Consider the following 14809-nt stretch of genomic DNA (forward strand, 5'->3'; position numbering starts at 1 on the left):
AGTAGGAGAGTGATTGTGATTTTTATCTCCTTCAAGTACTTTCCTTTCTGGTTTCCAATTTGTTGTGATCAGTACTTATGACTTACAAAATAAGACCGAAGAGGTGGCAGAAGTATTAAATCCACAGTTCAGAGTGAGAAATTTGATTTTGCTACCTAAGAGTTTTCTAATGATAATTTTCAGTGGGCCACAAGAGAAAAAAGAGTTTTTTAAAAAACTTGACCTCATTTACTTCTGTCTTGTCCAGAAGTAAGGAGAGAGAATAATTTCCTTCTTAGAGTTTCTTTTAAGCCTAAGGGTTCATAATTGTTACTCTTTTCTTCTTTCAACCAGAGTTATATACACACCTGGCCACACTGATGATCATATGGCCCTGCTTTTGGAAGAAGAAAATGCCGTCTTTTCTGGAGATTGCATCCTGGGGGAAGGAACAACTATATTTGAAGACCTCTATGATTATATGAATTCCCTGAAAAACTTATTAAAAGTCAAAGCTAATGTTATATATCCAGGTGGGTGATTTCTTTAATCTGGCAAACCATTTGTGTCACATGATGAGGATTCATTTTGATTTGGCTCTGTGTGTTCTTTGTGTTTGAGGCCTTGGGGAGACACATATAAATTTCTTCCTTCTAAGTTACACCCCTAAGTCTTATCTAGCAGTGCAATTAAAAAGAAGGCCGAGAGTTATATTAATAACCTTTTATAAAGGTCTGAGGGTTGTTATTTAACATATACCTACTAGTAGCATGATTCAACAAAGGACATAAACTTATTGGAACCAGAACATTTTTTTCATTCTAAAAGATATCTTCAGTTTTATTAACTTGATTCTGTTGTGGACTACATTTTAGCTTGTAAAACAACCTTGGGTAACTTACATTTGACCTCTGAGCATAATTTATTTTTTTGTTTGTTTGTTTGTTTTTTGGTTTCTTTTTTTGGTCTTTCTAGGGCCACACCTGCAGCATATGGAAGTTCCCAGGCTAGGAGTTGAATTGGAGCTGCAGTTGCCAGCCTACACCACAGCCACAGCAACGCCCACATCCAAGCCACGTCTGCAGCCTACACCATAGCTCACGGCAACACCGGATCCTTAGCAGAGATCAGACCCATGTCCTCATTGATACTAGTCGGATTCATTACCAGTAAACCATGATGGAAATTCCTCTGAGCCTAATTTTTTAATTCACACTACAGAAATATCAGTAGCTTCCATTTAAACTGTAAAATTGTATGTTTCTTTCAATTCTCCAGAAAAAGAAGCCTGCTGCTAGTTTCTCAGCTGTCACTGCCCTCCTCAATAGTAGGGATATCCCTTCCCTCCTAAAAGCTAAGAAAGATACAGGACCCAGCAAGAGGCCCTCAGAGGGAAGAAGACACTTGATTACTTACTTTTTTTTTTTTTTTTGTCTTTTTGCCATTTCTTGGGCCGCTCCCGTGGCATATGGAGGTTCCCAGGCTAGGGGTCCAATCGGAGCTGTAGCTGCCAGCCTACGCCAGAGCCACAGCAACTCAAGATCCAAGGCACGTCTGTGGTCTACACCACAGCTCACGGCAACACCGGATCGTTAACCCGCTGAGCAAGGGCAGGGATTGAACCCGCAACCTCATGGTTCCTAGTCGGATTCGTTAACCACTGTGCCACGATGGGAACTCCGATTACTTCCTTTTTTTAAGTCCTTCTAACTTGTTTCCAAAGAGCCTGGGGAACATCTATAAATACGGTAGCTTTAATACCTTTATATTCTCTCTTGAGTCCTACTGCTGAGGGAATAGGAAACACACAGTAGAGCTTGGCATTTGGATTAACACATGACCTAAAAGGAGTGGACGCTGACAGCTGATTTGAAAGAGAAGAGAATAGACTTTTTTTTCCCCAGGGCCTCACCTATGGCATATGGATGTTCCCAGGCTAGGGGTCGAATCAGAACACAGCTGCTGATCACATCCACAGCAACACGGGATCTGAGCCACGTCTGCAATCTACACCACAGCTCACTGCAACACCAGATCCTTAACCCACTGAGCAAGGCCAGGGATCAAACCCACATCCTCATGGATGCTAGTCAGGTTCGTTTCCACTGAGCCACAACGGGAACTCCGAGAATTGACCTTTGATGCACCTACACTGGAGCAAACCTAATGAGAGGCTGCCTCATCCAGGTTCTGGGTGAATCCAGTGAACTGGCTTATTAGCCCAGCAGGAGCTCCTGTGCAGCCATAGCTACCAAATACCAAAGACTGTACCAGGCACGGTGCAGGGACCATCACAGAGCTGTCCTCACAAAAACCCAGTGAAGCAGGTAGCTGAAGACATGAGCTCAGAGATTCATAGATGTTCACGGCCACACAGCTAGTAAATGATAGTCAGTATCTGAAAGCCCAAGCCCTTTACTTAACAGGTTAGTCCATTTCTAGATATTTTGTTCTCAATTACTTTAAACACTTGCAGACGTTTGTAATGCATTCATTTTCACTGTCTTGAAGAGCAAGTAAATTTCAGTATGGTTTTATCCAAGTTATCAACATTTCTGAATTTCTAGCCAATACAGAAGATTCTTAAGATTCTGCAGTTCTTGTGATTTTTTTTTTTTTTTTTGGCCCAAGTTCCCGGCTGGGGAGTGAATCCACTCCACAGCTGTAACCATTGCCCACAGCAGTGACAAACACTAGATCCTTAACCCACTGAGCCATGAGAGAACTCCACAAATTTTAATAGTGCTTGGTCACTTACATGAAGCTACTTTTTACGTTCCCGTTTTCAATTATTTATAAGTAAGTGCAGCATGGTGGGTAAGAGCACAGTGTAGTGAAAAACTCCTGAGTTCGAACCACAGCTCCACCCCTTGTTAGCTATGTAACTATGTGGGCAAGTCATTTACCCTCCCTGTGCCTCAGCTTCTGCTGTAAAGGGGGATAATAAAAGTACCTACTTCATGAGATTCTTGTAAGAATAATCTATGTTAAGCATTTAGAGCTGTGTCTGGCAAATATTGAAAACTTTATGAATATTCCCTATTGTTACTATTGTGGTTACTGTTTTTACTGCTATATTTTTATTGTCACATTTTATGTTCTGTTCTTTATGGACATCGTAATATTTTAATAATGGCTTTTGATATAAATCTCTAATGGTTTTTGGCATCGCATGTGATTTTTTTTAATCTTTTGTTACCTGTGTATTTTCCAGATAATTCTTACTTGTTTTGTATCTAGTATGACTTTTCAGTTCACCATATGAATTAGTTTTACTTATTTATTTATTTATTTTATTTTTATTTTTATTTTTGTCCTTTTAGGGCAGCATCCTCGACATATGGAGGTTCCCAGGCTAGTGGTCTAATCAGAGCTGTAGCCGCCGGCCTACACCACAGCCACAGCAACGCAGGATCTGAGCTGCGTCTGTGACCTATAGCACAGCTCATGGCAATGCCGGATCGTTAACCCACTGAGCAAGGCCAGGGATCGAACCCACAACCTCATGGTTCCTAGTCGGATTCGTTAACCACTGAGCCACTACGGGAACTCCCCGTGTGAATTATTTTTAAATAGAGTGAATTAACTTCGGTTGTACTTAAAATTTTTTATGTGGTCAAAATAACTTTTATAATCATTCTGATTTAGGACATGGCCCAGTAATCCACAATGCTGAAGCTAAAATTCTAGAATACATTTCTCATAGAAATATCCGAGAACAGCAAATTCTTACGGTATTTGACGAGAACTTTGGAAAGTCATTCACAGCAATGGAGCTTGTAAAAATGATTTACAAGGTAATTTTCATTTCTCTTGTTTGTACACAGCCACCATTTTAATAGAATGATCTATCCAATAGGTTACAGATGTGTCAACTCCTCACATCCCAGAGTACAATGTGTCTGTTAATTTTCTAAGTAATGTCACTTGCAGAGATTTGAGACCAGCAATCTCAACTTCCAAGAAGAACACAGAAGTGAGGCAAACAAACACTGGCCCACAGAACAAAAATAACCATTCTGAGCTAGTACGAAGCATCTTATGACTCTGTAGGAAAGACCATTGGCAATAGCCTGATGGTTTAGCTTTATTATGATTTATGTCTGATTCTGGTCTTGTTTTTTGTTTTGTTTTGTTTTGTTTTGCTAATTTTATGGCTACCCTGAGGCACATGGAGTTCCAGGTCAGGGATCAGATCAGAGCTGCAGCTGCAGCCAACACTACTACAGATGCAGCAGCACTAGATCTCCCAACCCACTGTGCCAGGCACTGCAGAGACACCACCAATCCCATTGCGCCAGAGCGGGAACACCAGTTCTCGTCTTTGTGATTGTCTGGTGTCATAAGGTAATGGCAGCACATGAGAAGGAATGATCTGCCAGAGACAGGTACTGGGATGATAGAAGTAGTAGCCATGCCTAAGAGCAGATAAAAAGGAAAAAGACCACGAAGAAGAACATGACTAGGGTCATCTCATGTAGCGAGAAGGAGCCCCTCACTCAGTGGCATCTGAGCACATCCCTACATATCAACACCATGTGGCAGCTGATCAGTATAATTTAGTTTTTTTGGGGTTTTTTTTGTTTTTTTTGGTTTTTTTTTTTTTGGTCTTTTTGCTATTTCTTGGGCCGCTCCTGCGGCATATGGAGGTTCCCAGGCTAGGGGTCCAATCGGAGCTGTAGCCACTGGCCTACACCAGAGCCACAGCAACGCAGGATCTGAGCCGCGTCTGCAACCTACACCACAGTTCACGGCAATGCCGGATCGTCAACCCACTGAGCAAGGGCAGAGATCGAACCCGCAACCTCATGGTTCCTAGTCGGATTCATTAACCACTGCGCCACGACGGGAACTCCTAATTTAGTTTTTGAGCAAATGTTTCTTACACACCTGCTATGTAGGCAGTTATAGCTTAGGGATTAGGAATGGAATAAGATAACCTGGGTTTTACAACTCCCACAACTACATGAGAGTATAACTAAAGATGAGCTTGAAAAGGAACCTGGGCCACTTTCAGTTAGTAAAGGGCCTTAAGGTCCCATAGGCCTACATTATCAAAAACCAATTAAATCATATTTGGTGTGCTTTGCTCTAAAAGGGAGAGATGAATGATTAAAAGGGCTGAAGATTAAAAGTGCCAGGAGCAAATGGGTAATGTAAATACGTAGACATTCCCACTGTGGCACAGTGGGTTAAGGATCAGGCATTGCCACAGGATTAAGAGGTATAAACAGTTATGTATAAAATAAGCTGCAAGCACGTATTGTACAACACCAGGAATGAAACCAATATTTTATATTAAAATAATATATTATTTTATATTGCCACAGCATAGGTCATCACTACAGCTTGGATTTGATCCCTGGCCCCAGAACCTCCATATGCTGTGGGTGTGGCCAAATAAATAAATAAAATATTTAAATTCTGCAAGTTTATTTCTTCCTTATTCGAGAGTTTAGCCACTCTAGACTATACAGTGATAAATTGGGCCCAGCTTGCATCCATGAGGATGCAGGTTCGATCCCTGGCCTCACTCAATTAAGGATCCAGCATTACTGGAGCTATGGTGTAGGCCACAGATGCGGCTCAGATCCCGCTTTGCTGTGCGCTGTGGCGCAGGCGATAGCTGCAGCCCTGATTTGACCCCTAGCCTGGTAATTTCCATACACCAAAAGTGCAGCCCTAAAAAAAGCAAAAAAAAAAAAAAGAATAAAAGAGAAATATTATATTATTATACGTTACCACTGATGATGCAGAATCTAAAAAATACAACAAACTAGTGAATATAACGAAAAAGAAACAGACTCATAGCTGTAAAGAACAGACTAGTGAGTTGCTTTTGTTTGTTTTTGCTTTTGCCGAGCCTGCAGCATGTGGAAGTTCTTGGCCCAGGGATCAAACCCCAGCTACGGCAGCAATTCAAGCCACTGCAGTGATGAAGCCGGATCCCTAACTCACTGTGCCACAAGAGAACTCCAAACTCGTGGTTATTGGTGAGGAGAGGGCAAAAAGGGTAGGGGATTAAGAGGTATAAACAGTTATGTATAAAATAAGCTGCAAGCACGTATTGTACAACACCAGGAATGAAGCCAATATTTTATATTAAGTATCAAATGGAGTATAACCTTTAAGAATTGTGAATCACTATATTGGCATTTATATAATATTATAATCAGCTATACTAATAAAATACAATATATAGAGAATAAATATTTTACCATTCAGACAGCACTTGTCAACACGACATTACTAGCATAGCAAAAGTTAAGGAAAAAGCTTTAAGGTTGAAACATACATACTTGAGATCCTGCTGTATAGCACAGGGAACTATATCTAGTCACTTGTGATGGAACATGCTGGAGGATGGGTCACTCTGTTGTACAGCAGAAACTGACAGAACATTGAAAATCAGCTCTCATGGAAAAAATTAAAATCTTAAAAAAAATATATACATACTTGTATAAAAATCTTCAAAGATATTATCATGTCACCCAGTAAATAAACCATAGGACCAACTCTCTATAGCATCATCAAAACTATTTAGAATTTTAAAAACGAGTAAGACAGCTACAAGATGAAATTGTTTTGATTATTACTACATAAAAATGTGCTCGAGTTAAAATTTTTTTCCTTTGCATTCCTTTCACCCCATTTTCCTTTTAGAATATTCCTGAGCATTTACATAAAATGGCCAAAAACAATGTCTTGCTTCATTTGAAAAAATTAGAAAAAGATGGGAAAATATGTAAGTATTCTCTTTTAGTTCTTTTATCACCAGCATTTAAAATGGTTTTTAACAAACCAAGCAGTTTCCTTTGAGGGAAAACCACCACCCATGAGAGTTCTCCCTTGAATGGCACTTTAAGTTAGAGAGACGGGCACAAAGGAGGGTCAGTAGCGAAAGGCCATTGGACCACAAATGGGAACAGCAGCTCTCACAGGAATTAGAATCCCGCGTGGGGTTCCAGCCCTCCCCCCACAAAGCGACAGTCACAGGTGTGGCAGGAAAATGGCTTCCCCTCTTGCAGACCACACAGATTTTGCAGGTGCAAGGTTTAGAAACAGCCAAAGGTTTTAATGATAGTAAAGGTAGTAAACGCAGAAATATGAAAGCAGTGACTCGCTGATTGTTCACTGGTATTAAACTGATTCATCAAATTAACAGTCTTAGAAGTTTGCTCCTCTGAAACCAAGCGGTTCGTAATTGGCTTTTGGGTAGAAGCTTCAGCAACGTTTTTATATGTACCAAAAGAAAAAAAACCAACTTTGTGTCGACCAACAGAATTCTTTTAGGAACCCACGCTTTTTCTAGCTACAAGATAACTTAAAATCCAGTGGTTTGCTTAGCTGTTGTTAAATTTGTATTCTCTCATTTTCTTTACACAGTTAGCAACATGGATCCTGACCAGAAGTGGAGAGCTCATCTTTAGTTTCTGATTAATAAAAGCTTTTCTTGTGCTGTTTTTAGACAATGGTATGTTTTGTTAACTAGGAATTATTCACAGAGAATATAGCTTACACAATATAAAAATAACCCTAGATATACTTTAAAATAACATTGTATTTATTCTAAAATATGTAAATTATATTTTACACCTATAATATTGGCTATCTAACCTAGGTCTTATAATATTTTACCAAAAATTCAAAATCCAATCATTTATCCATTTTCAATAGGTAAAAGAAATAGTTTCTTTTAAAATAATAAAATATATGTAATTCAAACTGGATATTATTTTGGAGGATTATTTATGTATTACCAGCAGTCAGTAATACTGTTTTTTCTAGCTGCTTCACTTAACAACACAGATTTCAGTGTAATCTTTTCTTTTCCACAACTTTTGTCTATATCTGTAGATTACAGGTTTGTTTTCATGTTTCTCTCAATTATATCATGATAATGTATCAGTTCTATAGCCCTGTGTCATGTATATTCTTCTTATAATGGCATCCCACAAGTGATTCATGTAAATCAACGTTTGGTGTTAGAAAAATATTAAATTTCCAGTTAAAGTCATTGCATATAAATAATTCTTTCTGTCATCTATTAATATAACTAACTTACTTTCCAAATTTAGGTTTTAGAATATAGTCATTAACATATATGAATCATATATCAAAAGGCAGTGACTATTGCTCTTGGAATGGATTTACAGTGAGATCCTACTGTGTAGCATTGAGAACTATGTCTAGATACTTACATCGCAACACAGCAATGGGAGGAAAAAGTATGTATACATGTATGTGTAACTTGATCCCCATGCTGTACAGCAGAAAAAATAAAAATCAATCGATCAAAAAAAAAAAAAAGGTTGTGAGTTTTTTTATCTTTTTAGGGCCACACCCAGGGCATATGGAGGTTCCCAGGCTAGGGGTTGAATGGGAGCTATAGCTGCCACAGCCATAGCAACGCCAGACCCATCCGCGTCTGTGACCTACACCACAGCTCATGGCCACACCAGATCCTTAACCCACTGAGCAAGGCCAGGGATCGAACCTGCATCCTCATGATTCCTAGTCGGATTGATTTCCGCTGATCCACGACAGGAACTCCCAAAAGTTTTTTTAAAATTAGGTTGTAAGACAGGGCATTTCTTTATATAAGTAACTTTTTTTTTTTTTTTTTTGGTGTCTTTTTGTTTGTTTTGGCCACCTGGCAGTTTATGGAGTTCCTGGGCCAGGGATCAGATCCAAGCCACAGTTGCCACAGCTGAAGTAACACGGGATCCTTAACCCACTGTGTCAGGCTGGGGAACAAACCTGCATCTTGGCACTGCATAGACGCCACCACTGATCCCATTGCGCCACAGTGGGGATTCCATAAGTAATGTTTTTATAAATAGAGTTATAGGGTCTAAGGTAGCCAACCAATGTTTATTTAACCCATCAGGTTACCGAATGGCAATACAAACGTGAGTTCAGAATCCTGAGGGTATGCTTTCTCTACTCTTCCCTAAAGGCTTTTTTTAAAAATTCTTTAAAACATTTCCATCCTCACTTCTTCCTGCCCCTTTTCCCAAGGCCCCTAGCATTTTTAAACCATTCTAAACACTGGAGACCTGTTGTTTTCTTAACACCATTCCACATTCAAAGTAACTGTGAACTCAACAACAGAAAACAACCCAATTCAAAAATGGGCAAAGGGCTTGATAGACATTTGTCCCAAGAAGATATACAAAGGGCAGTAAGCACATGAAAAAATGTTCAACATCACTAATCATGAGGGAAATGCAAATTAAAGCCACAATGAGCTAGCACCTCATGCCCATTAGGATGGTTAATTACTAAAAAAAAATCATAAGTGTTGAGAAAGATACGGAGAAATTAGAACCCTGTGCATTGCCAGTGAGAATGTAAAATGGTGCGGCCTCTATGAAAATCGGTATAATGGTTTCTCAAAAACAGAATTACCATACAATCCAATAGTCCCACTTCTTTTTTTTCTTTTTCTTTTTTTTGTCTTTTTTCCATTTCTTGGGCCGTTCCTGCGGCATATGGGGGTTTCCAGGCTAGGGACCCAATCAGAGCTGTAGCCACCGGCCTACGCCAGAGCCACAGCAACACGGGATCCAAGCCATGTCTGAAACCTACACCACAGCTCACAGCAACCACAGATCCTTAACCCACTGAGCAAGGCCAGGGATCGAACCCACAACCTCATGGTTCCTAGTCAGATTCGTTAACCACTGAGCCACGACAGGAACTCCATAGTTCCACTTCTGGGTGGGTCCCCCAAAGAACTGAAAGCAGGGACTTGAACAGATTATCTACACCAGGTCATGGCACCATTATTCACAGTTGCCAAAAGGTGAAAGCAACCCAGGAGTCCACTGAAGGATGAAGAGAGAAATAAAATGTTGTACATGCATACAATGGAGTATTATTTAGCCTTTCAAAGGTGGGGAATTCTGGCACATGCTGCAATTGGGGTGAAACCTGAAGACATTATGCCAAGTGATCGAAGCCATCGCTAAAGGACAAATACTACATTGATTCCACTTACATGAGGTAACTAGAGTAGGCAAATGCCAGGGATCAGATCCAAGCCACAGTTGCCACAGCTGAAGTAACACGGGATCCTTACCCGTGTTAGACAGTAGAATGGTAAAGACAGTAGAATGGTAGATGCCAGGGACTAGGAGGAGGGAGAAATGGGGAGTTACTGTTTGGTGGGTGAGGAATTTTAGTTTAGGAAGATAAAATTCTGGAGATGAGTGGTGGTCAGGATTGTACATGCCTTGGTGTGAATGTATGCCGCTCAGCAGTACACTTTAAAATGGTTCAAGTAGGAGTTCCCATTGTGGTGCAGCAGAAACGAATCTGACTAGGAATCATGAGGTTGTGGGTTCGATCCCTGGCCTCAGTGGGTTAAGGATCCGGTGTTGCCATGAGCTGTGTTGTAGCTCGAAGACACAGCTCAGATCTGATGTTGCTGCAGCTGTGGTGTAGGCCAGCAGCTACAGCTCCAATTGGACCCCTGGCCTGGGAACTTCCATATGCTTCAGCTGTGGCCCTAAACAGCAAAAAAAAAAAAAAAACAAAAAATTTAAATAAAATGGTTCATATGGGGAGTTGCTGCTGTCGGTTAAGACTCCAACTACAGCAGTAGTTCAGTTGCTACAGAGGTTCAATCTCTAGCCTGGCACAGTGGGTTAAAGGATCTGGTGTTGCCAAAGCTGGCATAAGTAGCAGGTTCAATCCCAGGCCTGAGAACTTCCATAAGCCACCAGATGCAGCCAAAAAATTTAAAGTTTAAAATGGTAAATGAAAAAATAATTACAAGTATCTTCCCCAACAACACGACCAAAAAAAAAAAAAAAAAAAATCAAATCAGTGCTCCCATCCCTAAGTAGGCACATAACCACAGAATTTAGACAGGAAGAAATGTGATAATATGAATATGTGAATATTTAGTTACCTCTTATTTGCTTCTCCATTCTTTCCCTTCTTTTTTTAATTTTTATGTTTTTGCCTTTCAGGGCTGCACATTCAGCATATGGAAGTTCCCAGGCCAGGGGTTGAATTAGAGCTGTAGCTGCTGGCCTATACCACAGCTATGGCAATGTGGGATCTGAGCCACCTCTGAGACCTATACCCAGCTCACAGCAAGGCCAGATCCTTAACCCACTGGGCCACCACAGGAACTCCGCCAGGAGTCATTTTTGATATGCCCCCTCCCTCATCTCATATCCAATGCTTTACCAAGTACTTACTAACTATTCCACTGCTAGAATTTATCGCCACATCGTACTCCACCAGTGCTCCTTAGCCCAGGCCTTCATCCTCCTGCCTGGGTTACCGAAATAACCCTTAACTCTGATCTCCCTACTCCCATTCTTGGGAGGAGTTGGTGGCAAAGATGAGAAGGGCATTCTGAACTGGGGGAATCTCACACACAAAGCCACAGACTCATCTTTTTAAGGTACCATGACACACTTCAAGCTGCAATAAGGAGGGGTGAGAATGGGCAGTTACTAAAACGTGTTGGTTATTGAATGAGTCTAGGCAACTGCACTTTAACCAAAACAATGACATTCACTAAGCCTGTTTTGTGTGGGTACCAGGCCAGGCACTGGGAATTAAGGGGGACAAAACAGCAGCTCTGCTATCACAAGAAGCTCACATTCTAGTTATGGAGACACACACTCACAATATGCAGTAGAGGTAGATTGTTTGGCATAAAGGAAGAGTGTAACATGATTGGGTTAGAGAAGCCTACACCCAATCTTGAAAGATGAGTCAGCGGCAGCCAGGTGACAAAGTGAAGGGTGCTGGGGAGATGAAAACGCGGTTCTAGTTGGAAGAAAAAGTGCATGCACATAAACAGAGAAATGGCAAAGCATCGCATGGTTGGGGAGCTAACTTATATGACTCAACCATGTGGGTTGAGGTCATAGGGCTAAGAAGCAGCTCATGGGGAGACAGAAACCTACAGGAACTGGTGTGCTGTCATCTGGCCAGGCTCCACACAGGCTGGAGGATACACCACTTAGCAACTGGACAGCAGGTGGTGGTCCGGAGGGGCTCATATTATTTTGTCACCTCCTCAACAGCGAGTCTATCCCTGACCGTGTCGGTACTTTTGTTCTTCCTTTTGTTTCCATCACTCCAGCCAATTCCTTTACCCTCCACTCAATACACCCAGGAGTTGTGGCTTACTCATTGCTTCTGCTGGCTCGTTTTCTGTTTACTCAGGAGTTTCTACATTCTCCCAGCTGTCTACCTCTGCCCTCTCTCTGTAAATCTTCAGCTTCTATTTTGCAACCACTGCATAGCCTCCTAGGTGTCTCAGATTGAGATCACCTCACAGAAAAGGACCTGATTGGTGTAATTAATCTTCCTTATCCCTTTCAGGAGCTCTCCTGCCATCCTGTCTTAGGTGTTAACTGATCAGCCTATATGGTAACTGCTCTGGACCAAGCATCTGGGACCAGAAGGATCCCAGGAAATTTTATCAGAAAGGTACCCCATTCAACAGAGGCATCATGAGTGTTCCCGTCATGGCCCAGTGGAAACAAATCCGACTAGTATCCATGAGGATACAGGTTCAATCCTTTGCTCAGTGGGTTAAAGATGTGACATTGCCATGAGCTGTGGTGTAGGTCGAAAATGGTGTGGCTATGACTGTGGCATAGGCTGGCAGCTGTAGCTTTGATTCCACCCCTAGCCTGTGAATTTCTATAGCCTGAGAGTGCAGCCCTAAAAAGACAAAAAAACAAACAAACAAAAAAGAAACAGAGGCATCACGCATGATAAACATTCCAAGATGGCCTTTTCAGCATGGGGGTGGTGAGGAGAAAAAAGAGGCCAAGGGAGACTCAAAACATAGGAAGAGGAGTTCCCATTGTGGCTCAGCAGTACCAAACCTACTGCATCCATGAAGATGGAGGTTCGACCCCTGACCTCGCTCAGTGGGTTAAGGATCTGGTATTGCCGTGACCTACGGTGTAGGTCACAGGTGCAGCTTGTATCTAGTATGGCTGTGGCTGTGGCTGTGGCTGGCAGCTGCAGGTCTGATTCAACCACTAGCCTGGGAACTTCCATATGCCCATAGTGTGGCCCTAAAAAACAAAGCAAAACAAAACACAAAGGTAGTAGAAGATATGAGAAGTATTTAAGAAGAGGACGAGAACTTAGAGACCGAGTAGGTCTTGAGGGATAGGGATCAGGTGGAAAGGAAGAAGTCCAATAGAGCTATAGATTTCTGGGCTTGGGCAGCTGTGTTGATAAGCAGAATGAGGGAATGCAGGAAATGGGGCGGGTGGCGGGGGGAAGGAAGGAATGATGCATTGTCCTACAGATGCGAATTTGAGGTGCCAGGAACATCTAGAGGAAGATGCCGAGTGAGCACTTAGATTTATAGAGGTGGGGCTAAACAGAATGCTTTTTGTTGCATATGAAAGACACTTGTTTTCAACCAAGCACAAAGGGAAATTGGGGGGTTCCTGCTGTGGTGCAATGGGATTGGCAGTGTCTTGGCAGCCCTAGGATGCAGGTTTGATCCCTAGGCCAGCACAGTGGGTTAAAGGATCTGGTGTTGCCACAGCTGCAGCATAGGTCACGAATACGGCTTGGATCTGACCCCAGCCCAGGAACTCCATATACCGCAGGGCAGCTGGGGGAAAAAAAAAAAAAGGAGGGAGTGTAGTTGGTTGGCACATGTAGCCAACCTGAGAAGGATGAAGGTAAAGCAGGCTTGTGAACAAGAATGAAGATTTGGATCCCATCACTACACCCCAGACTGTCTCTCTTTTTCGGATCAGAACCTCCACCGCCGACTGGCTCCCTCACATGGTGGGGGACATGGGTCACAGGCAGCTGTGGGCTACTAATCACTCATAGCCAGCAGGGAAAGCCAATTCTTCCAGCTTCAGCTTGGGAAACCTGAGAGGAAGAACTCAGTGATTTATACTGGCTCATTACCCGTTTCTCAGGCCCATCCCTGTGATCAAGGAAATGTGAGGAACTGTACTTGGCCCAGCTTTGGTCACGTGCCTAACCCTGTGGCCAGAGTGGGTAAGGTCTTTTCTCAGACGGAGAAAAGGGTCAAAGCTTATATTTTCATTTTCTTTTTACGGCCGCACCTGCGGCCCATGGAGGTTTCCAGGCTAGAGGTCAGATCAGAGCTGCAGCTGCCGGCCTACGCCACAGCCACAGCAACGCCAGATCCGAGCCACACCTGTGACCTATACCACAGCTCGAGGCAATGATGGATCCTTAACCCACTGAGTGGGGCCAGGGATCGAACCCGCATCCTTATGGACACTGTCAGGTTCTTAACCCACTGATCCACAAAGGGAACTCCCGGGGCCAGTATTGATTCTGGACCAGTCCTGATTCCTTACTGAACAGCTTGCTCTTCTTTCCAGTGTACGTAAAATAGATAATAAATAAACCAGAGCTCTCTGCAGTAGCTCATAGGATGATGAGGCCAACTCTGTGAAACCTGCATCTTCTCTGTGTGTTTCTGATGACTTTTTGAGTATTTTAAAGTTATTTACAAGTATTTTCCTATCTCCATGTTGTCACTTCAGGAAAAAGTAAAGTTGGGAGTTTCCTGGTGGTCTAGTGCTTAGGATTTGGCATGTTCACTGCTGCAGCCCAGGTTCAGTCCCTGGTTTGGGAAATGAAATCACACATCAAGCCAAAATAAATCAGTAAATCATAAACATTTCTTCAAAATAAAAGGCCTGAGTCTGTTTCAAGCAATCTACTGAGCTAGTCCTCGGAACAGAGGGGAGCTACTTGCCCTCTGGCAAAATTGACCTGCACCTCAATGTACACAGAAGCTTATGAAGGTCATCTGGGTGACAGAGAAATGAGGAAGGTC

General features: G+C 42.2%; 1 protein-coding gene across 1 annotated transcript in view; it reads left to right on the top strand.

Annotated features, from left to right (window-relative positions):
- LACTB2 (lactamase beta 2) overlaps nt 1-8289 on the top strand; it is a 38175-nt gene extending 29886 nt beyond the window's left edge. Inside the window, exons 4-7 of the mRNA NM_001243410.1 lie at nt 334-512; nt 3628-3776; nt 6643-6724; nt 7366-8289. Of these exons, the coding sequence (NP_001230339.1) occupies nt 334-512; nt 3628-3776; nt 6643-6724; nt 7366-7409 (454 nt within the window). The 3' untranslated portion in view covers nt 7410-8289. The remainder of the gene's footprint in view (nt 1-333; nt 513-3627; nt 3777-6642; nt 6725-7365) is intronic.

This window comes from Sus scrofa, chromosome 4 (genome assembly GCF_000003025.6).
Source record: "Sus scrofa isolate TJ Tabasco breed Duroc chromosome 4, Sscrofa11.1, whole genome shotgun sequence".
In the NCBI taxonomy this organism is placed as follows: Eukaryota; Metazoa; Chordata; class Mammalia; order Artiodactyla; family Suidae; genus Sus; species Sus scrofa.